Genomic DNA, 23,545 nt, shown 5'->3' with positions numbered 1-23,545 from the left:
CCTGATACGGTGTCTTGCCCAAAAAATCTCAAATGCAGCTTCAGTTTCTACCTAATGGATTTGAGTTTCTTGTCTACAGTGACAAATACACAACCTACATTTCCCATTTGCTTATCCTTTCGATATACACTTAAATTTTCCCCAAAAATCTCACTGCTATCAATTTCAGATTTCAACCAGCTTTTTGTACCTAGTATCACGCAAGCTTTCACTGCTTTTCATGAGAGCTTCAAACTGTGGTGTGAATGCTTTGGCACTTTTCCATTAGGATTTTAATACTCTCACCTGTGGGAGGCATTTCTTTCAATCTTACACTGATACTTCTGGGTTTCCTACAGATATCATTATCTGGATTGGATGGAGAGCCGCCTAATCTAAAAAGCCCTTGTGTGCACCCCATACGAAGTCAGCTACCTGATTAGCAGCTCGCATGTGTAGTGCACACCCAATCTATTTAGGGGGACCCTACAATTCTCAACCCTATGGCACAAGTCCAGGAAGCCGCAGCCTGGCTTTTCACGGAACCTTTGAAGTCTCTGGTTCAGTCCTTCCACTCCAAAGGGCCATGATCAGGCCTGAGGATAGTGCTGCAAATTGTGAGCTTCACTGAAACTCCACACACAAGGCTGGTCTTCTCAAACTTCTCTTCTAATCGCTGGAATAACACAGGAAATGATCTCAGAGCCCAGACAACAGGCATCATTCATTCCAGTGTGCACCATAATCTACAGCTGGTTGCACCCTGTTCCCTCAATAGCTGCTGGAATAGCCTCTTCAACATCCTGAATGAGGCCCCTAGTCATAAACACTGAGTGCATCTGGTGTTCTTTCCTGCCCCTTGCTGCGATTTACCTAAGGGGTACCTTCATTTGCCATACGTGTGAACTGCCAAAGATTAGATCCATACTATTTTGTGCTTGCCTCGTTGTGTTTGCCTCCTCCTAACACCAGACAAAAATAGTTTTCCCCAAAACAGGCGAAGTGAGTCCCACTGGCTCAGCTTCAGTTTCAGTGAAAGACGAGCACCTCTTGATGTGTAAAATGGTGTGTTGCAGTATTCCTGTGATGAAAAAATTGGAGCGTAGGGAGAGGTAATTGACCTCCTTCATAAACAAATGTAACATAGTGCATATAGATAGATAAAAAGACCGTTTATTGTATGATTATGTGATTACAGAACAGTCACTGGAAGCAGTTACTTCCATAAAATATCTAGGAGTACATGTATGGACCAGTTTAAGTGAAACAACCACATAAAATTGATTGTGGGTGAGGAAGATGACAGACTGAGATATATAGGAAGAATTTTCAGGAAACATAGTCCATAAACAAAGGAAGCAGCATATGAAACATTTATTTGGCCAATACTTGAATATTGCTCATCAGTCATGGATCTGTACCAGATGGGATTGATACAGGAAATAGCGGAAATTCAAAGAAGAGCAGCACATCTCATTACATGTCCATTTAGTAGTCGCAAATGTGTCACAGAGATGCTCAGTCAGTTCCATAGGCAAACACTGCAAGAGAGGTGTTCCGCATCATGGTATAGTCTGCTGGTATAATTCCAGGAATGTGTGTTCCTAGAAGAGTGAATACGACATATTGCTTCCTCCTGTCTATATATCGTGAAAAGGCCATGGAGATAAAGTTAGAGAAATTCAAGCTTCACTGAGACTTATCAGCAGTTGTTCTTCCTGCGAACCATGTGAGACAGGAGTGGAAAAACGGGGAAGTGATATTGGTACACAAAAGACCCTCTGCCTCACACAATAAGATGGCTTGCAGATTATATATTTAGATGTAGACAGCTAGGAAGAAATCCCAAAACCCACCAAGGACTGAAATCTGAATCTTTGCATTAGTCTAGACACAGTTAACACTACCAAGTCTCTACTAATTACATAATTATAACTTATATTTTTTTTTGTTTTTGTAGGAAAATTAAGAGCCTTCACTAAACATACATGGAAAATTTTGTTTCATATTATTTGGCATTCCGTAACAGGCAAACTTTAGGATATTGATGACAGTGTTCTTTATCGTACTGTACTGACTTGTCGTGTTTATTTCACTTTTTTTTTCTTAAAAGGGAAATCGCTGAAGATGAATATGTTCCAGGCAATTAACAATGCGATGGATATAACACTCGATAAGGATCCCTCTGCAGGTATGACTCTCCTCTTCTTAATCTATATAAATTACTTTCAGTTTACTTTAAATGACTGTTTAAATACTAATGTTAGCTGAAGATAATAAGCTAAAATGGAGCAACTTCTAGATAAAATTAAGAAAGAAAATATAGCATTGTTTGCATGTAGAAGTCTCTCACATTGTGTAGACTTGAAGACAGTGGTGTCTTATTTTCTATTTTTTTACCCCCTGTAACAATATGCAATTCTCGCATGCAGCAATGGCGCTAAAGTGTTGTGTATTATGTAAAGAAAACAACTTCACATTTTACAGTCATCTCTTCATATATCATAATGGCATTTATTGCTAATGGTAAAATTCAATTCTTGTGAACTTGACACTGCTTGTTATGGATGCTTTGTTCATCTTATCCGGCTTGTTAAATACAGATTCTGAAGATAGCCAGTTTGTTTCTGAAGCTGGTAGTAGTTGTAATCATATCTTGTGGTAATTTTTAAAACAAAAAGAGAACTGTATTAAGTTTTTTACCTGTTACTACTACAAAGTGAATATTAAGTTCACTTAAACATGTTGCAGTTACTATTTTTCTTGTTTTTTTTTCCCCCCAGTTGTGTTTGGAGAAGATGTTGCATTTGGTGGAGTGTTTCGTTGCACACTGGACCTACAAAAAAAGTATGGCAAAGATAGAGTATTCAACACTCCTCTCTGTGAACAGGGCATTGTAGGTTTTGGAATAGGTCTTGCAAATGTTGGTGCAACAGCAATTGCAGAAATACAGTTTGCTGACTACATCCTACCCGCTTTTGATCAGGTATTTATAAAGAACTATTCACATGCTCGTGGCCAATTTATACAATGTTTTTGTTCTGTTTACCTGCATTTTTGGTAATGGTGTACATGGATGATCTTTTCTGTGCAAAGGATGAGTGGGAACACTCATTAAGATTGATATACTTTTTTGGAAGAGAGAGAGAGTGTGTGTGATAGTGTTGTATTAATCGGTTGTCATGCATCAACAAAATGCAGTGCCACCATTTATCCGTTTTGTGATGGGACTTCGCACAGATAATCAGACTCTCTTCTGTTTAGGAGCTAGAATAACTGGAATACTAGTTACTTTTTGGTATACTCATAAATGATGAGCAGAAAAGTGAAATAATAAAAAGAAAAAACTTAATAACATTTGCGTCTCATGTACTTACTTGTCTCACAGTGTAAGTACACAAAAATAAAACTGTTTTCATCCTGATGTTTTGTTCCATATCCCACAGGGTGTAGCTTGGGTCATATTCCTCACACTGAAATAAACAAAAAAGTGCCATATTAAACTATGTCCTATGAAAACGTTCATTTTTAGGTTGTTAACAGAAAGAACATTTTATAAAGTTCTGAGGCCACAGACTCATAACTAATGTTCAAAGTATGTACAAATTGCACTTTCATATGGATACTCTCAAGATACAAGTTAATATGCCAACTGCTCCACAGATGACGAAGAGATTGAAGAATTGTATGATGAGATAAAAGAAATTATTCAGACAGTGAAGGGAGATGAAAATTTAATAGTCATGGGGACTGGAATTCAATAGTAGGAAAAGGAAGAGAAGGAGAAGTAGTAGATGAATATGTAATGGGGGTAAGGAATGAAAGAGGAAGCCACCTGGTAGAATTTGCACAGAGCATAATTTAATCATAGCTAATTCTTAGTTTAAGAATTGTGAAAGAAGGTTGTCGATGTTGAAGAGGCCTGGAGACACTGGAAGGTTTCAGATAGATTATATAATGGTAAGACAGAGATTTATGAACCATGTTTTAAATCGTAAGACATTTCCAGGTGCAGATGTGGACTCTGACCACAATCTATTGGTTATTAACTGTAGATTAAAACTGAATAAACTACAAAAAGGTGGAAATTTAAGGAGATGGGACCTGGATAAATTGAAACGACCTCTGGTTGTTTCAATTTATCCAGGTCCCATCTCCTTAAATTTCCACCTTTTTGTAGTTCATTCAGTTTTAATCTACAGTTACTAACCAATAGATTGTGGTCAGAGAGTTTCAGAGAGAGCATTAGGGAGAATGGGGGAAAGAATTACTGTAGAAGAGTGGGTAGATTTGAGAGATGACGTAGTGAAGGCAGCAGAAGATCAATTAGGTAAAAAGATGAGGGCTAGTAGAAATCCGTGGATAACAGAAAAGATACTGAATTTAATTGATGAAAGGAGAAAATATAGAAATGCAGTAAATAAAGCAGGCAAAAAGGAATACAAACATCTCAAAAATGAGATCAACAGGAAGTGCAAAATGGCTAAGCAGGGATGGCTAGAGGACAAATGTAAGGATATAGAGGCATATATCACTAGGGGTATGATAGATACTGCCTACAGCAAAACTAGAGAGAGCTTTGGAGAATAGAGAACCACTTGCATGAATATCAAGAGCTCAGATGGAAAACCAGTTCCAAGCAAAGAAGGGAAGGCAGAAAGGTGGAAGGAGTGTATAGAGGGTCTATATGAGGGCGATGTACTTGGGGCGGTATTATTGAAATGAAAGAGGCCGTAGAAGAAGATGAGATGGGAGATATGATACTGCGTGAATAATTTGACAGAGCACTGAAAGACATAAGTCGAAACAAGGCTCCAGGAGTAGACAACATTTCATTAGAACTACTGATAGCCTTGGGAGAGCCAGCCCTGACAAAGCTCTTCCGTCTGGTGAGCAAGATTGATGAGACAGCCGAAATATCCAAAGAAAGCAAGTATTAACAGGTGTGAAAATTACCGAAGTATCAGTTTAATAAATCACGGCTGCAAAATACGAACACGAATTCTTTACAGGCGAGTGAAATAACTGGTAGAAGCTGACCTTGGGGAAGATCAGTTTGGATTATATAGAAATGTTGAAACAAGTGAGGCATACTGACCGTACGACTTATCTTAGAGGATAGATTAAGGAAAGGCAAACCTACGTTTCTAGCATTTGTAGACTTACAGAAAGCTTTTGACAATGTTGACTGGAATACTCTCTTTCAAATTCTGAAGGTGGCATGGATCAAATACAGGGAACAAAAGGCTATTTACAATTTGTACAGACACCAGATGGCAGTTATGAATTGAGGGGCATGAAAGGGAAGCAGTTGTTGAGAAGGGAGTGAGACAGGGGTGTAGCCTATCTCTGATGTTATTCAATCTGTATACTGAGCAAGCAGTAAGGGAAACAAAAGAAAATTTTGGAGTAGGAATTAAAATCCATGGAGAAGCAATGAAACCTTTGAGGTTTGCTGGTGACATTGTACGAGGTTCTTTCAATAATTAGCGAGACTAATTGGTCTGGGGGGAAAACTGTTAGTAGGGACAGTTTGGTACTTTCACAGCTCTTTAAGTTGGCATCACTGGGATGAGCCCTGATCAGCTGATGTATCAGCATTGTTTAGTTTATAACCTCAAAAATACATTTCAAGGCGGAAAGTCCACTTGAAACGTCAACATTATGCGAACGACGTTCTGTTATTCATTTTTTACTTGCTGAAGGCGAGCAACCAGTGAATATATACTGTAGAATGTCTAAAGTCTATAATGAAGGTTTTATGAATCATCCAAATTTTTACAAGTGGGTAGAGCAGTTCAAAGATGCTCATGACTCAGTGACTGACAAACACTGTTCTGGCTGACCAGCTGCAGTTTGAATTCCCTCGCTTGAAAGTCGAATTGATGACATTATTTGTGCCGACCGCCATGTGACTGTGCAAATGATAGTTGATAAGGTTCCAGTTAGTGCTAGTACAGTTCATAACATTATCTGTAACAAGCTGAAGTACCGCAAAACATGTTCAAGATGGATCCCAAAGGAGTTGACGCAGCTACACAAGGAAGCAAATTTGAGGAGTGTGCACAGAGATAAAGGAACATTATGAAAGAGATGGCAAGCAGTTCCTCAACAAAATTTTAACTTGTGATGAAATTTGGGTTCACTGTTATGAATCAGAATCAAAAAGACAAAGCAGGGAATGGAAGCACACCAACTCACCTGTCAAGAAAAAATTCAGAACCCAAGCATCAGCAGGAAAAGTCATGTTGATAGTGTTCTGGGATGCTGTAGATCCAGTTTTTTGTGATTATCTCGAAGAGCAGCGTACAATGAACAGCCAATACTACTTAGATTTGCTTTTAACAAGGTGAAGCCAGCCATGAGAGAGAGATGTCATGGATCTCTGAGGAGAGGTGTGATTCTCCAGCAAGACAACATGTCCTCGTATTGCTCAAGTATCCCGTGAAACCATCAACAAAATGGGCCGGGAAGTACTGCCTCACCCCCTTACAGTCCTGGTTTGGCACCTAGTGACTTCCATTTGTTTGGTGCACTGAAGGAGGAGTTACGTGGGAAGAGGTTCCAGGACAACGAGGACTTGAAAAAGTTTGTGGGGAATTGGTTCAAACATCAAGATACCGAGTTTTTTGCAGCCGGAATAAAAGAGCTTGTAGCACATTGGAACAAGTGCATAAATTGTCAAGGGGTATTATGTTGAAAAATAGAAAAAGTATTGTTTTGTAAAAATAAATGCTTTTTTCTCCAGACCAATTTGTCACTTTTATTATTGAATGACCCTCATTATTCAGTCAGAGACAGCAGAAGACCTGGAAGAGCAGTTGAACGGAATGGACAGTGTCTTGAAAAGAGGATAAAGATGAACATCAACAAAAGCAAAATGAGGATAATGGAATGTAGTCGAATTAAGTCGGGTGATGCTGAGGGAATTACATTAGGAAATGAGACACTTAAAGTAGTAGATGAGTTTTGCTGTTTGGGGAGCAAAATAACTGATGATGGTCGAAATAGAGAGGATATTAAATGTAGACTGGCAATGGCAAGGAAAGCATTTCCGAAGAAAAGAAATTTGTTAACATCAAGTATAGATATAAGTGTCACGAAGTCATTTCGGAAAGTATTTGTATGGGTTGTAGCCATGTATGGAAGTGAAACGTGGATGATAGATAGTTTAGCCAAGAAAAGAATAGAAGCTTTTGAAATGTGGTGCTACAGAAGAATGCTGAAGATTAGATGGGTAGATCACATAACTAATGAGGGGACACAGAATAGAATTGGGGAGAAGAGGAATTTGTGGCACAACTTGACTTGAAGAAGGGATCGATTGGTAGGACATGTTTTGATGCATCATGGGATCACCAAGTTAGTAGTGAAGGGCAGCGTGGAGGGTAAAAATTGTAGAGGGAGACCAAGAGATGAATACACTAACAAGGGAACCTCCCCATCACAACCCCCTCAGATTTAGTTATAAGTTGGCACAGGGATAGGCCATGAAAAACTGAACACAGATCAATCAAGAAAACAGGAAGAAGTTGTATGGAACTATGAAAAAAATAAGCAAAATACACAAACTGAGTAGTCCGTGTGCAAGATACGTCACATTAAGGTACCTGTTCACTGAGGAGCAGCATGGTCCCGTGGTTACCGTGAGCAGCTATGGAACGGAAGGTCCCTGGTTCAACCCTCCCTCGAGTGAAAAGTTTTAATTTTTTATTTTCAGACAATTATCAAAGTTCATGCACTCAGACATGATCAACTTTGCTCTCCAAAATTCCAGGACATGTTCAGATTTGCTTGGACACATGCAGGATTTGACGGTCTACACACGGAAAAACTTGAAAACATTAAAAACGTTTGTTTTGACAGAGCACAGGGAAAACTGTGCGACTGTGAAACTGTTGCATTCATTTCTTGCCATTTATGCGACAAACTCAATGTTTTCATCACTTTTTTGGGAGTGATTATCACATCCACAAGAAAACCTAAATCGGGCAAGGTAGAAGAATCTTTTTACCCATTCGCCAAGTGTGCAAGTTAGGTGGGTCGACAACATATTCCTGTAATGTGACGCACATGCCATCACCAGTGTCGTATAGAATATTTCAGACGTGTTTTCCTGTGGAGGAATCGGTTGACCTATGAATTTGCGATCAAATGTTTTCGGTTCCTATTGGAGAGGCACGTCCTTACGTCTACTAATCGCACGGTTTTGTGGTGCGGTCGCAAAACACAGACACTAAACTTATTACAGTGAACAGAGACGTCAATGAATGAACGGTCAGATCGTAACTTTGCGAAAATAAAGTAAGTAAAATTTTTGCTCGAGGGAGGACTCGAACCAAGGACCTCTCGTTTCCCAGTTGCTCACTCTAACCACGGGACCACAGCGCTCTTCGTGTTATATAGTCCTAGATGTTGGATATGTTACACTTGGACTACTCGGTTTGTATATTTTGTTTATTTTTTCATAGTTCCACACAACTTCTTCCTGTTTTCTCGATTGATCCGTGTTCAGTTTTCAAGGCCTATCCACTGTGTCAATTTATAACTAAATCTGAGGGGGGTGCGATGGGGAGGTTCCCTTGTAAGCAGATTCAGAAGGATGTAGGGTGCAGTAGTTACTTGGAGTTGAAGAAGCTTGCACAGGATAGAGTAGCATGGAGAGCTTCATCAAACCAGTCTCTGGACAGAAGACCACATCAACAACAACAACATGGATACTCATTGGATTATGGACTGTCAAATGAAAAACCTCAATTTAGTGTCATATGGTTTTGCAGACTTCCATGATAGACTGATGAATTCATCTCTGTGTTAAAAAAGCCTACTGCATAAACTATTTGTTTAGATGGCCACCTCAGATAATAATACATATGATTGAAGTTGAAGGTATGTTCAGTGTTCAGATTACGGAACTGCTCCTCTCCTATTCATTCATTTGATGTGATAGATATCAGCCTGTGTATTTTGAACATTGTTGATAAAATAGAGCCCAGTATATCTCGCTCTCGCTCCCCCTCCTCTCTCTCTCTCTCTCTCTCTCTCTCTCTCTCTCTCTCTCTCTCTGACGGTAACCTAAATGTGTCCATATGGGAGGTTATACCATGTGCTTTAAAATAAGTACACAACTGAAACTGGCCACTTGCGAAAAAGACAAACTAAAAGGGTCTTCTGATGCAAAGTACAAATGCCAGTATGGCAGATTATTGTCATTAAAAAGATTTAATTTGGCTGTGGATCTCGTTGCAACTTTTGTTCTTTATTTTTAAGAAAGAAAGTAAATGCAGCTTCTCTATGTTTTCAGATAGTAAATGAGGCTGCAAAGTGTCGGTATCGCAGTGGCAATCAGTTCCATTGTGGCAGTCTTACTATAAGAACACCTTGCGGGGCTGTTGGACATGGTGGACTTTATCATTCCCAAAGCCCAGAGGCATTCTTCGCACATGCACCAGGACTTAAGGTAATATAATACACAACTGATACTGCATGTTGAATAATACTGCTTCTCTAATCTTTTTTCACCACACTTTCTTTCAGTTTATCTACGTTTCTGAGACTATTTGTTGCCATGTTCATCTAGAATTTGTAATTCATACAAAGGAATTTTGCAGACAGTTGGATTTACTGCTTATAACTCCGCAACTAGTTTTTGAATCTTTGATCATAGGGGAATCAATGTTTCCGTAAACAAATGCAGGTAATTTGTTGATTGATTATTCTTTATGCTGTCAGTTCTTATTTTCGTGTAAGAATACTATGTCACACTGCCAATGAATAGTATTTCTTTATTGAGTGTAAAGGTTCACTTTTTGAGTCATCAGTCTTCTGATTGTTTTGATGCGATCCACCAAGCATTTCTCCCCTGTGTCAACTCTCTTTGTCTCAGAGTAGCACTTACAATCTACACCCTCAATTATATGCTGGATGTATTGCAATCTCTGTCTTCCTTTATAGTTTTTACCCTCCACAGCTCCCTGTAGTATCATGGCAGTTATTCCCTGATGTCTCAACAGATGTCGTACATCTTGTCCCTTCTTCTTGTCCGTTTTTTCATATACTGTATTCTTTTCCTCTCTGATTCTGTGCAGAACTCATCATTCCATACCTTATCAGTCCACCTAATTTCAACATTTATCTGTAGCACCATATCTCAAATGCTTTGATTCTGTTCTGCTCCGGTTTCCCCATAGTCCATGTTTCAGCACCGTACAATGTTGTGATCCAAATGTGCATTCTCAGAAATTTCTTCCCCAAATTAAGACCTATGTTTGATACTAGTACACTTTTCTTGGCCAGGAATGCCCTTCTTGCCAGTGCTTAGGCTGCTTTTGATGTCCTCCTCACTCCGTCCGTCATGGGTTATTTTGCTGCCTAGGTAGCAGAATTCCTTAACTTCATCTTCTTCATGATCATCTATTCTTATGTTAAATTTCTCACAGTTCTCATTTCTGCTACTTTCATTACTCTTGTTTTTCTTCGATTTATTCTGAATTCATATTCTGTGCTAAATACACAGTTCATTCGATTCAGCAGGTCCTGTACTCTTCATTTTCACTGAGGGTTACAATGTCATCAGCGAATCTTGCCATTGATATTCTTTCACCTTGAAATTTTAATTCCAATCTTGAACCTTTGTTTAATTTTCATCACTGCTTCTTCGATGTATAGATTAAACAGTAGGGGCAAACGACTACGTCCCTGTCTTACATCCTTTTTAATCCGAGCACATCGTTCTTGGTCTTCCAGTCTTATTATTCCATCTTGGTTACTGTACAAGTTGTATATTAGCCATCTCTCCCTATAGCTTACCACTATTTTCCTCAGAATTTTGGACATTTTGCATCATTTGACATTGTCGAACAGTTTTTCCAGGTCGACAGATCCTATAAATGTGTCTTGATCTTTATTTAGCCTTGTGAAATTAAAATGTCGGGTTTTGTTGAATTGTGTGGTAGAAACTGTAAAAACTGAGTCTTACTGTGATTTAGTGTTAGTTTATTTTCAACAAGCCATGAAATTATGTCATGAACTGCACTATTTGAACTGAACCAATGTTTCACACAACATCCTTTACTACCAGTCTAGTGTCATCAGTAAACAGAAATATTTTAGAGTTACCCATAATACTAGAATGCATATCATTTTTATAAATAAGGAATAGGAGTGGCTCCCACCCCCCATTTGACTGTACCCCATTCAGACTCCACATCACAGCCATTCTCAACACTGTGAATAGTGACCTTTTGGTGTATGTTGTAAAAGTAAGAGGTGAACCAATTGTGAGCTACTCCCTGTATTCCATAATGGTCTAACTTCTAGAGCAATATTTTGTGATCAACACAATCAAATGCCTTAGTAAAATAAAAAAAATATGCCTTTTTTGTTTAACCCATCCAGTACCTCAGAGAAAAAAGAGAATATAGTATTTTCAATTGTTAAACAACTTCTAAAGTCGAACTGTAGATATGATAGCAAATTATGTGATATAAAATGATCAATTATACTTACATACACAGCCTTTTCAATAAGTCTAGCAAACACTGATGGCATAGAAATAGGTCTAAGATTGTGTGCATTATTCCTTTCTCCCTTTTTATAAAGTGGCTTTACTACTGATTCTAGAAATCCCGATGGAATGTTATCAGTCCCTTCTGCCTTATTTGATTTTAAATCTTCCAACACTCTTCTAAATTCTGATTATAATACTGGATCCCCTATCTCTCCTATATTGACTCTCGCTTCTTCTTCTATCACATGAGACAAGTTTTCCCTCTCATATAGGCCTCCAGTAAACTTTTTCCACCTATATGCTCTCTCCTCTGCATTTAACAGTGGAATTCCTATTGCACTCTTAATATTACCACCCTTTCTTTTAATTTCACCGAAGGATGTTTTGACTTTGCTTTATGCTAGTTAGTCCTTCTGACAGTCATTTCTTTTTTGACTTCTTCACATTTTCCATGGAGCCATTTCACCTTAGCTCCCATGCTCTTCCTATTTATTTTATTTCTAAGTGACTTGTATTTCTGTATTCCTGAATTTCTCTGAACATTTTTGTACTTCCTTCTTTCATCGATCAGCTGAAGTATTTCTTCTGTTACCCATGGTTTCTTCGCAGTTACCTTCTTTGTGCCTATGTTTTTCTTTCCAACTTCTGTGATGGACCTTTTTAGATATGTCCATTCCTCCAATTGAATTGCCTACTGAGCTATTCCTTATCACAGTGTCTCAGAGAACTTCAAGTGTATCTCTTCATTCCTTAGCACTTCCATATCCCACTGATTCTTCCTGATCAGTCTCTTAAACTTCAGCCTACTCATCACAACTGAATTGTGATCTGAGTCTATATCTGCTCCTGGGTATGCCTTTCAATCCAGTATCTGAATTCAAAATCTCTGCCTGGCCATGATGTAATCGAATTGAAATCTTCCCATGTCACCCAGCATTTTCCACATATACCTCCTCTCTTCTGATTCATTCAATGCTATTAACTACAATGATTCCCCATCACCAGCTTTTAACAGCTATTCAAAATTTAGTTTTAGTGATACGGTTTGCGATTGTGGAATATTATGCTCACTAAGTGTATCAAGTCTTTAATGTCTCAGCTGCTTGTCATTATGTTTTCCATATGCTGACCTGTAGAAGACCAAATTTGAATGGATGACCTTGTATCATGTGTCTGTCAAATGCCAGTTGTAGAGTGTCTTTACTCTGCTACCCAGAAACAAACAGAAATAACAGCAAAAGTTTCAAACCATGTTTTGCGCAACATGTTGTTGTTGTTGTTGTTGTTGTTGTCGTCTTCAGTCCTGAGACTGGTTTGATGCAGCTCTCCATGCTACTCTATCCTGTGCAAGCTTCTTCATCTCCCAGTACCTACTGCAACCTACATCCTTCTGAATCTGCTTAGTGTATTCATCTCTTGGTCTCCCTCTACGATTATTACCCTCCACACAGCCATCCAGTACTAAAATGGTGATCCCTTGATGCTTCAGAACGTGTCCTACCAACCAATCCCTTCTTCTAATCAAGTTGTGCCACAAACTCCTCTTCTCCCCAATTCTATTCAATACCTCCTCATTAGTTATGTGATCTACCCATCTAATCTTCAGCATTCTTCTGTAGCACCACATTTCGAAAGCTTCTATTCTCTTCTTGTCTAAACTATTTATCGTCCATGTTTCACTTCCATACATGGCTACTGCTCCATACAAATACTTTCAGAAACAACTTCCTGACACTTAAATCTATACTCGATGTTAACAAATTTCTCTTCTTCAGAAAAGCTCTCCTTGCCATTGCCAGTCTACATTTTGTATCCTCTCTACTTCAACCATCATCAGTTATTTTGCTGCCCAAATAGCAAAACTCCTTTACTACTTTAAGTGACTCATTTCCTAGTCTAATTCCCTCAGCATCACCCGACTTAATTCGACTACATTCCATTATCCTCGTTTTGCTTTTGTTGATGTCCATCCTATATCCTCCCTTCAAGACACCATCCATTCCGTTCAACTGCTCTTCCAAGTCCTTTGCTGTCTCTGACAGAATTACAATGTCATCGGTGAACCTCAAAGTTTTCACTTCTTCTCCATGACTTTTAATACCTACTCCGAATTTTTCTTTTGTTTCCTTTACTGCTTGCTCAATATACAGATTGAATAACATCGGGGAGAGGCTACAACCCTGTCTCACTCCCTTCCCAACCACTGCTTCCCTTTCATGTCCCTAGACTCTTACAACTGCCATCTGCTTTCTGTACAAATTGTAAATAGCCTTTCGTTCCCTGTATTTTACCCCTGTCACTTTCAGAATTTGAAAGAGAGTATTCCAGTCAACATTGTCAAATGCTTCCTCCAAGTCTACAAATGCTAGAAACGTAGGTTTGCCTTTCCTTAATCTATCTTCTAAGATAAGTCGTAGGGTCAGTATTGCCTCACGTATTCCAACATTTCTAAGGAATCCAAACTGATCTTCCCCGAGGTCGGCTTCTACCAGTTTTTCCATTTGTCTGTAAAGAATTCGTGTTAGTATTTTGCAGCTGTGACATATTAAACTGATAGTTCGGTAATTTTCACATCTGTCAACACCTGCTTTCTTTGGGATTGGAATTATTATATTCTTCTTTAAGCCTGAGGGAATTTTGCCTGTCTCATACATCTTGCTCACGAGATGGTAGAGTTTTGTCAGGACTGGCTCTCCCAAGGCTATCAGCAGTTCTAATGGAATGTTGTCTACTCCCGGGGCCTTGTTTCGACTTAGGTCTTTCAGTGCTCTGTCAAACTCTTCACGCAGTATCATATCTCCCATTTCATCTTCATCTACCTCCTCTTCCTTTTCCATAATATTGTCCTCAGGGACATTGCCCCTGTATAGACCCTCTATATACTCCTTCCACCTTTCTGCTTTCCCTTCTTTGCTTAGAACTGGGTTTCCATCTGAGCTCTTGATATTCATGCAAGTGGTTCTCTTTTCTCCAAAGGTCTCTTTAATTTTCCTGTAGGCAGTATATATCTTACCCCTCGTGAGATAAGCCTCTACATCCTTACATTTGTCCTCTGGTCATCCCTGCTTAGCCATTTTGCACTTCCTGTCGATCTCAATTTTGAGACGTTTGTATTCCTTTTTGCCTGCTTCATTTACTGCATTTTTATATTTTCTCCTTTCATCGATTAAATTCAATATTTCTTCTGTTACCCAAGGATTTCTACTAGCCCTCGTCTTTTTACCTACTTGATCCTCTGCTGCCTTCACTATTTCATTCCTCAAAGCTTCCCATTCTTCTTCTACTGTATTTCTTTCCCCCATACCTGTCAATTGTTCCCTTATGCTCTCCCTGTCTCCCTGAAACTCTGTACAACCTTTGGTTCTTTCAGTTTATCCAGGTCCCATCTCCTTACATTCCCACCTTTTTGCAGTTTCTTCAGTTTTAATCGACAGTTCATAACCAATAGATTGTGGTCAGAGTCCACATCTGCCCCTGGAAATGTCTTACAATTTAAAATCTGGTTCCTAAATCTCTGTCTTACTATTATGTAATCCATCTGAAACCTTCTAGTATCTCCAGGGTTCTTCCATGTATACAACCTTCTTTCATGATTCTTTAACCAAATGTTAGTTATGATTAAGTTATGCTCTGTGCAAAATTCTACCAGGTGGCTTCCTCTTTCATTTCTTAGCCCCAATCCATATTCACCTACTACATTTCCTTCTCTTCCTTTTCCTACTGCCGAATTCGTCACCCATGGCTATTAAATTTTCGTCTCCCTTCACTACCTGAATAATTTCTTTTATCTCATCATAAATTTCTTCAATTTCTTTGTCATCTGCAGAGCTAGTTGGCATATAAACTTGTACTGCTGTAGTAGGTGTGGGCTTTGTATCTATCTTGGCCACAATAATGCGTTCACTATGCTGTTTGTAGTAGCTTACCCGCATTCCTATTTTCCTATTCATTATTAAACCTACTCCTGCATTACCCCTATTTAATTTTGTGTTTATAACCCGTTGTCACCTGACCAGAAGTCTTGTTCCTCGTGCCACCGAACTTCACTAATTCCCGCTATATCTAACTTCAACCTATCCATTTCCCTTTTTAAATTTTCTAACCTACCTGCCCAATTAAGGGATCTGACATTCCATGCTCCGACCCGTAGAACGCCAGTTTTCTTTCTCCTGATAACGACATCCTCTTGAGTAGTCCCCGCCCGGAGATCCGAATGGGGGACTATTTTACCTCCGGAATATTTTACCCAAGAGGACGCCATCATCATTTAATCATACAGTAAAGCTGCATGCCCTCGGGAAAAATTACGGCTGTAGTTTCCCCTTGCTTTCAGCCGTTCGCAGTACCACAACAGCAAGGCCGTTTTGGTTAGTGTTACAGGGTCAGATCAGTCAATTATGCAGACTGTTGCCCCTGCAACTACTGAAAAGGCTGCTGCCCCTCTTCAGGATCCACACGTTTGTCTGGCCTCTCAACTGATACCCCTCCGTTGTGGTTGCACCCACGGTATGGCTATCTGTATCGTTGAGGCACGCAAGCCTCCCCACAAACGGCAAGGTCCATGGTTCATGGGGGGGTTTGGGAACATACTGAAGATTAATTTGGAGAAGTTGACTAGTTGGGATGAAAAAATGAAATGAGATGTGTGGCGAGTGCCTCCCATTGGGTAGACCAGTCGCCTGGTGCAAGTCTTTTTAGTTGACACCACTTCGGCGACTTGCGTGTCGATGAGGATGATATGATGGTGAGGACAACACAACACCCAGTCCTAGAGCGGAGCAAATCTCCGACCCAGCCGTAAATCGAACATGGGCCTCCTGCATGGCATTCTGCCTCGCTGACCACTCAGATATGGAGGCGGACATTGGGATAAATGTGCACTGGATCACTATTGATTGAAGTGCCCTCTAGTGCACAGTCTACAGCTCTTCAGCCATATGGTCGTCTGGGTGAGATACCAGTGACCATTGACCCACACAAAACTTTGAATGTGGTCCAAGGATTCATCTTTCACAAAGACCTTACATTCCAGACAGACAGGAGCTATATTCAGTTAGTCATAATGTGCAGGTGTGATGGGAAACCTTAGGTCCCACCACCCATGAGGTACTTCTGAAACTTACACTTTTGGCATGTATCATCCTGCTGCACAGCGGACCCACAGTGCGGTAACTGCGGATGTTCGCTCCATGAAGGTAGTGTGCGAGAACAATCACTTTTGTGCATCAATGGCGCAGAACACCATCCTCCACGTTCACTGGTTTGCCCAGTCTTCAAGAAAGAAAATTAAATACAGGAGTATAAATCTATTGACTGCCTCTTCCTCTTGGGACTCCTCTCCCCAGAAACCCTCATAAAGAGGCCTGACAGCAGTCAATGGCTGAAGGAACTGCAGCCTGTAGACTCAAGGGTTTGCACGCTTCAACTGTCCCCACACCCGTCACGGATAGGCCCTTGCAAGAATTCAAGCCATCAAAGGCTGCGAAGGAGTGGGAGGAGAATGGGACAAGGCTACTCCGGGGACCACAGGGCCACCATATTGCCCCACACTGTCAGATTCTGAACCAATGCTCATTTATGTAATTCTGTTCCCATTGGTGGCAGACAGAGATCCTGGGCTTAACCAGCCCTCCTGGTCCCTTCACGCCTAACCTGGACACCCATAATGTGATCATTAAGAGGAACCTGCCAGAACTACAACACCTTATTTCCTCCTCTTCTGCAATGTGTGTCACTCTACAAGGAACATTGGTTCCTAATCACTTCAGTGACACCCATTGTACCTTTTCAGCTATCAGTCTAACGATCTCTTCCCACGTTCTCATGGCTTCGCTACATGACAATCTTTGTGAAGTGACCACTTTCTGATGATCCTATGACTTCTTTGCTGCCACGAGACCAATTACCACATTAGGTGCTTCGAAGAGCCAGCTGGCATTTGTATGGCTCTGCTATTACCTTCATCCCCCACTTCGTCAGAGTGCATCAGCGAGGCTGTGTTACACTTGAATGTGATCACCCACACTGCTGGAATTGCTATTCCCTTTGCTATAGGTCCCCTCTATTTCCAGTCAGTGCCATGGTGGACCAAAGACATTGTAACAACTGTTCAAGATCACTGAAGAGCCTTGCAACGTTTCGGATGGCATCTTTCACAGAGAAGAAATAAAAACTTTGAGGTTCGCTGATGACATTGTAATTCTGTCAGAGACAGCAAAGAACTTGCAAGAGCAGTTGAACAGAATGGACAGTGTCATGAAAGGAGGGTATAAGATGAACATCAAGAAAAGCAAAACAAGGATAATGCAATGTAGTCGAATTAAGTCGGGTGATGCTGAGGGAATTTGATTATGAAATGAGACACTTAAAGTGGTAAAGGAGTTTTGCTATTTGGGGAGCAAAATAACTGATGATGGTCGAAGTAGAGAGGATATAAAATGTAGACTGGCAATGGCAAGGAAAGCGTTTCTGAAGAAGAGAAATTTGTTAACATCGAGTATAGATGAGGTATTGAATAGGATTGGGGAGAAGAGAAGTTTGTGGAACAACTTGACCAGAAGAAGGGATCGGTTGGTAGGACTTGTTCTGGGGCATCAAGGGATCACCAATTTAGTACTGGAGGGCAGCATGGAGGGTAAAAATCGTGGAGGGAGACCAAGAGATGAATACACTAAACAGATTCAGAAGGATGTAGGTTGCGGTAGGTACTGGGAGATGAAGCAGCTTGCACAGGATAGAGTAGCATGGAGAGCTGCATCAAACCAGTCTCAGGACTGAAGACCACAACAACAACAACAACAATAATGTTAAATAGCACCAAGGTCTGGGCATTGTGTATTTTAGTGTAGAGGGAGGTGGCATTGACAGTGATGAGCAGAGCAGGTGATAAAAAAACCAGAAGCAGGATCTGTGGAGAGGCAGTGGAGGAAATGTTTGGTATCTTTTATATAGGAGGGTATGTTATAGGCAATAAGCTGGTGGGGTCATTCCACAATGGTAGAAATTTGGTGGGGAGCACAATAACCAGTTGCAGTAGGTCATTCTGGGTGGTTAGGATTACAAAATTTATGCAGCATGTAGATAGTAGGAGTGAAGGGTTTAGTGGGAGTAGAAGCTACAGGTGCACAACTAATGATGTAGCATAGGATTTAGGTGGAGTGGGGTTAGGGTTGGGATTGTGGAGATGTGGAGTTTAACAATTAATTTATGTAGCAGCAAAATTTTCAATTAACAGGGCATAAACCACTTACAATAAAATAAATATAATTTTCTGTAGCCCGAAAGAACTTAGGTAGAGCTAAAATATACACAAGCAAAAAATATCTTTTTGACAACAACAGAATAAGATCATATATGGATCAGTTCAATCTGGCAATACAATGGGCCACAAGGCAGCAATGTGCACTTCAAAATCTCTTGCAAATTGCCGTAACCAGAAATGCCAAAAAAGTATCAGTAATATAGCTTCCACCTATACCTTGTTCTACAATCACTACAGACACTTGAGAACGAAGACACATGCTACAAACAACTCTATCAAGCTACCCATGGTTATTTATGCAAAACTTCGTAATACACAATCAACTTTCAAAACCATGGGATAAACAACTGATTCATACATTTGGTGAACAGAGTCAACTTTGATTCAATTTGCTTAATCATGCCTACAATGTGTATTGACAATTATACCTGTTCTGTATAAAATCTCTCCCTGCCACATGCCCCTCGTGCCTTATGTACCTTAAATACAAACAAGATGTTACTGACCACTTCTGTTCAGGAAATTGTTTTACAGGTGGTTACACTCAAACTTCTCAATACGGTGCACCACTTAAATCACAAAGCCATCAGGCTACCACCATCAGTTGTGAAAGCATTCAGTTAGTTCTCTTACGACCAGCAGAAGCCATTCCTTTGCTATCTCTGTAATTGCTATGGGTCCTGTCAGATTGTTGCCCACATGGCAGCCCTGACTGTGGTGACTGTCGTTTCATCTGGCAACCATCCCTTACCTACCAGGTCTTCAGACCCTCGGACTTGTCTTTACTAAAAACTTGCTGCTTCAACTGACTCTGCCAACATCCATTCACACGACCATCTGCGCCATGGCAGCACTCACAGCACTCATATGGTCTGCTGTGGTGGCCACCCAGTGCCAGTGCCACACACCAGTGACCGTAATCTCTGGCACAGGGGAAATGTCTGTGCCATTCAACAGGACACAGTGGTAAAGTCTTTGATGGCAGGTAAGATTATAAAATTGGGGTCTGTTTTTAGGTAATGGATTGCAGTTCTTTCTGCAGATGGAAGGGTGGTTTTCACACAGAGGGATTACGGAAATGATGGCGAGGCAAGGTTCGAGTTTAAGAAATTTTGGAAAGGTAACGGGGTGATTTGGGGAGTAGATCACAGTAGGGTGGAAGAGTAAGCTGAGTCAGGCAGGATTTAGTTTTGGTTTTGATTTGTGTGTGATTGGTGGGATTAGTAACGAAAAAGTATTTCCACTGCAGGAACCAGGAGAAGGAGAGAAGGTCTTTAACAAGTCAAACATGATTGAATTTAGAAATGGTGCAAAAGATAAGACCTCTGGATAGACTTACCAACCGTCAACAGTACTTTTTCTTAGACAGCTGCTACCCATTCCACACCAAAAAGTCCCTTCTATGCAGCATACCACCAATGGTCGTCACATATGTAGCAACATGCAGCCCCTCTCTAAATAAGCCAAGAGGTTCACTGAGGCCTTCACAGACTGTAACTGTACCCCCAACCTTGTTCATTAATTGATCACCCATGGCTTGTCTCACCAATCCCGTTTCTCACCTTCCCACTGCCCGGCCACAAAGGAGCACACCTCTCATGACTCAGTACCATCCAGGACTGGAGAAATTGATTCACATTCTTGACTAGGGTTTCAACTACCTCTCATTGTGCCCTGAAATGAGACATAATCTTCCCACTATTCTCCCCACTCCTCCCTGTGGTATTACACTTCCTCTTCTATACTTTTTTCCTCTCCCTTTCCCCTCCCATTGAGGGAGGTAGGGTCAGTGACAAGCACAGTGGACTCAAATTCAGGAGGATGATGGTTCACATCCCCATCCAGCCATTCTGATTTAGGCTTTCTGTGATTCCCAAGTTGCTCCAGACAAATATAGGGATGGCTATAGACAAATATAGAGATGGCTACCTTGAAAAAGGGCATGACCAATTTCCTTCCCCATCCTTCGTAATTCGAGCGTGTGCTGCATCTCTAATGGCCATGCTGTCAATGGGACATTAAAGTCTAATTGCCCTCCTCCCCAGCATAGCCTCTTGATGCTGCACATAGCAGCCCTGGACTGTCCACTGCACACACTCACAGGCAGCACTAGCATCTTCCCCCATCTGTACCCTGCTATCCCTCACCTTCCCTGCCCCACACCTTTTCCTTACCCCCACTACCCATCCCAACCAGATTGCTGCTTACATCGGTCACACAATGGCCATGTGTGTGTGAGTTGTTCTTGTACAATTGTGTCTGTTTTTTGTAATTCCGGAGGAGGGCTCTGTCCAAAAGCTGAAATATTTCTAGTGTTATTTTGCATTGTGCCTGTCTGCAACTTGACACATCCTCTACTTGCAACGTAAGATACATATTAAACATGCGGTAGTACGAGTGCTGAAAAATTCTAACCATTATCCTCATTGGGACATCGCATAGAGGCCTAATCCACCTCCTCAATTAACTCCTTGGTTGATTGAAAATTGAGCCAAAAAGTTATTTCTTAACAGGCAACAGTTAGTGCAGTACAACTTGTCAATATTATAATAGAATCTTGATGAGGAGAGTAAGGTAGAGAGAAAAGTAATTCTTAATTCTGAAGTTGTAAAGGAAGGTTATCTCTGCTCCAAACAAAAGGAAAAACCCCTGCATCAAATCTCTATAACAGAGACCTTTTTTTCAGTTCAGATGTGTGGAGTCAATGTCACAAAGAGTAACTCAACAAGGTGAACATTTAGGAATGTAAAATGACTTAAGAAGTATAGCAGTAAAGTAGAAAATAAAGGTAACTGCTTAAACTGCTCTGTGTGCTATATTTGTTCTAAACATAAAAAATAATAACATTTAATTGTAACTCTCTATCTATTTTACATCTACATCCATACTCTTCAAACCACTGTGAAGTGCATGGCAGAGGGTATGTCCCATTACACCAGTTATTAGGGTTTCTTCCTGTTCCATTGGTGTATGGAGTGTGGGAAGAATGATTGTTCGAATGCCTATGGGCGTGCAGTAATTATTCTAATCTTATCCTCACGATCCCTGTCTGAGTGAATCACAAGGGTTGTAGTATTTTCGTAGAGTCATCATTTTAAGCTAGTTCTTGAAACTTTGTTAATAGACTTCCTCAGGAGAGTTTACGTCTATCTTCAATAGTCTTCCACTTCAGTTTCTCTGTGACACTCCCTCCCATAGATCACACAAACCTGTGACCAATCATGCTGCCCTTCTCTGTATACATTTAATATCTCCTGGTGGTCCTATTTGGTACAGGTCCCACACGCTTGAGCAACATTCCAGAACCGGTCACACAAGTGATTTATAAGTAATCTCCTTTGTAGACTAATCACACTCCCCCAGTATTCTACCAGTAAACCAAAATCTATAATCTGCTTTACCCATAAGTGAGCCAATGTGATCATTCCATTTCATATCCTTACAAAGTGTTACACCTAGGTATTTGTATGAGTTGGCCAATTCCAGCAATGACTCATTGATGTTATAGTCATAGGATTCTACATTTTTTTCATTTTGTGAAGTGCAAAATTGTAAAATTCTCAACATTTATAGCAAGTTGCCAGTTCTTGCACCACTTCAAAACCTTATCGGACCTGACTGAATATTTATGCAAATATAACAATGAAAACCATCAGTTTTTGGCAAAATAATTTAATTGGATAGATTAAAATCTACTCACCAAGTGGAGACAGTACACACACACACACACACACACACACACACACACACACACAATAGACAGTTTTAATTAGGCACTTTGAGCCAGTGGCTCCTTCTTCAGGCAGAGAGATTGAAAGGGAAGGAAGAGGGGTGGAACAAAAGGACTGGAGAGATCTACAAACAAGGGTAGATTTCGGGAAAGTCGCCCAGAACCACAGGTCAGGGGGGACTTACCTCATGGGGTGAGAAGGAAAGACTGATTGTTAGGGACAATCGTCTAATGCATCGGGCGAGATCTGAAAACCTGAGAACTTAAAGGTGGAAGATAGGGTAATATGTAAGACAGAGATTAGCTTTAACATCATGCATGAGTTAATAAGAGTGAAAAGCTAAGTGCATTTTACGAACAGAGGTGGGAGAGGGGTGATGAAAAATAGACAGGTAAGACAATGAAAGATGTAGAACACTAAAACGGAGTGAAGAAAAGAGTTGTTGCTGTGAAGAAATGCTGAGATGGAAGAAATTAATGTAAATTAAGGGCAGCTGGGTGGCAAGAACCAAGGACACGTTGTAGTGCTAGTTCTCACCTGTGGAGTTCTGAGAAACTGGTGTCTGGGTTAAGAATTCAGAGGACGAGTGTGGGGAAACAGACATCGAGGTCACGATTGTCATGTTGTAGAGCTGTACAACAGGATGTTGCATGTTGCCAGTATACACCCTCTACCTATGCCCATTCATCCTAATTGATAATTTGGTGGTAATCATGCTGATGTAAAAGGCCGAACAGTATTTATAAACAGCTGGTATATGACGTGTCATTTCACATATGGCTCTCCCTCTGATAGTATATGTTTTGCCAATTACCAGGCTTCTAAAGGTATGGTAGGAGGGTGCATAGGCAAGTTATGCAGTGGGGACAGTCACAGCGGTAGCTGTATGGGAAGGAACGTTTGATATGGAAAGGGTGGCTACTGTCAAAATGTAAGTACTGTTGTTTGTTGGTAGGTTTAATGTGGACAAGTGCGTTGCTGGCCTACATCCAGAAATAGGTACTTTCAATGTTAAACCTTTTAGAGTAACTCCAAGGAAGCAGGTTTCAAGAAACAGAATTTGGG

The 23,545-nt window shown here is 40.5% G+C and overlaps 1 protein-coding gene across 2 annotated transcripts in view; it reads left to right on the top strand.

Annotated features, from left to right (window-relative positions):
* LOC126251749 (2-oxoisovalerate dehydrogenase subunit beta, mitochondrial) overlaps window positions 1-23,545 on the top strand; it is an 80,006-nt gene that overhangs the window by 8,994 nt on the left and 47,467 nt on the right. For both annotated transcript variants that reach the window (XM_049952359.1, XM_049952360.1), the window contains exons 2-4: window positions 2,093-2,170; window positions 2,763-2,965; window positions 9,284-9,439. In XM_049952359.1, coding sequence (XP_049808316.1) covers window positions 2,093-2,170; window positions 2,763-2,965; window positions 9,284-9,439 — 437 coding nt within the window. The remainder of the gene's footprint in view (window positions 1-2,092; window positions 2,171-2,762; window positions 2,966-9,283; window positions 9,440-23,545) is intronic.

Source organism: Schistocerca nitens, chromosome 4, assembly GCF_023898315.1.
Source record: "Schistocerca nitens isolate TAMUIC-IGC-003100 chromosome 4, iqSchNite1.1, whole genome shotgun sequence".
In the NCBI taxonomy this organism is placed as follows: domain Eukaryota; kingdom Metazoa; phylum Arthropoda; class Insecta; order Orthoptera; family Acrididae; genus Schistocerca; species Schistocerca nitens.
This window is presented reverse-complemented; position numbering and strand designations above follow the sequence as displayed.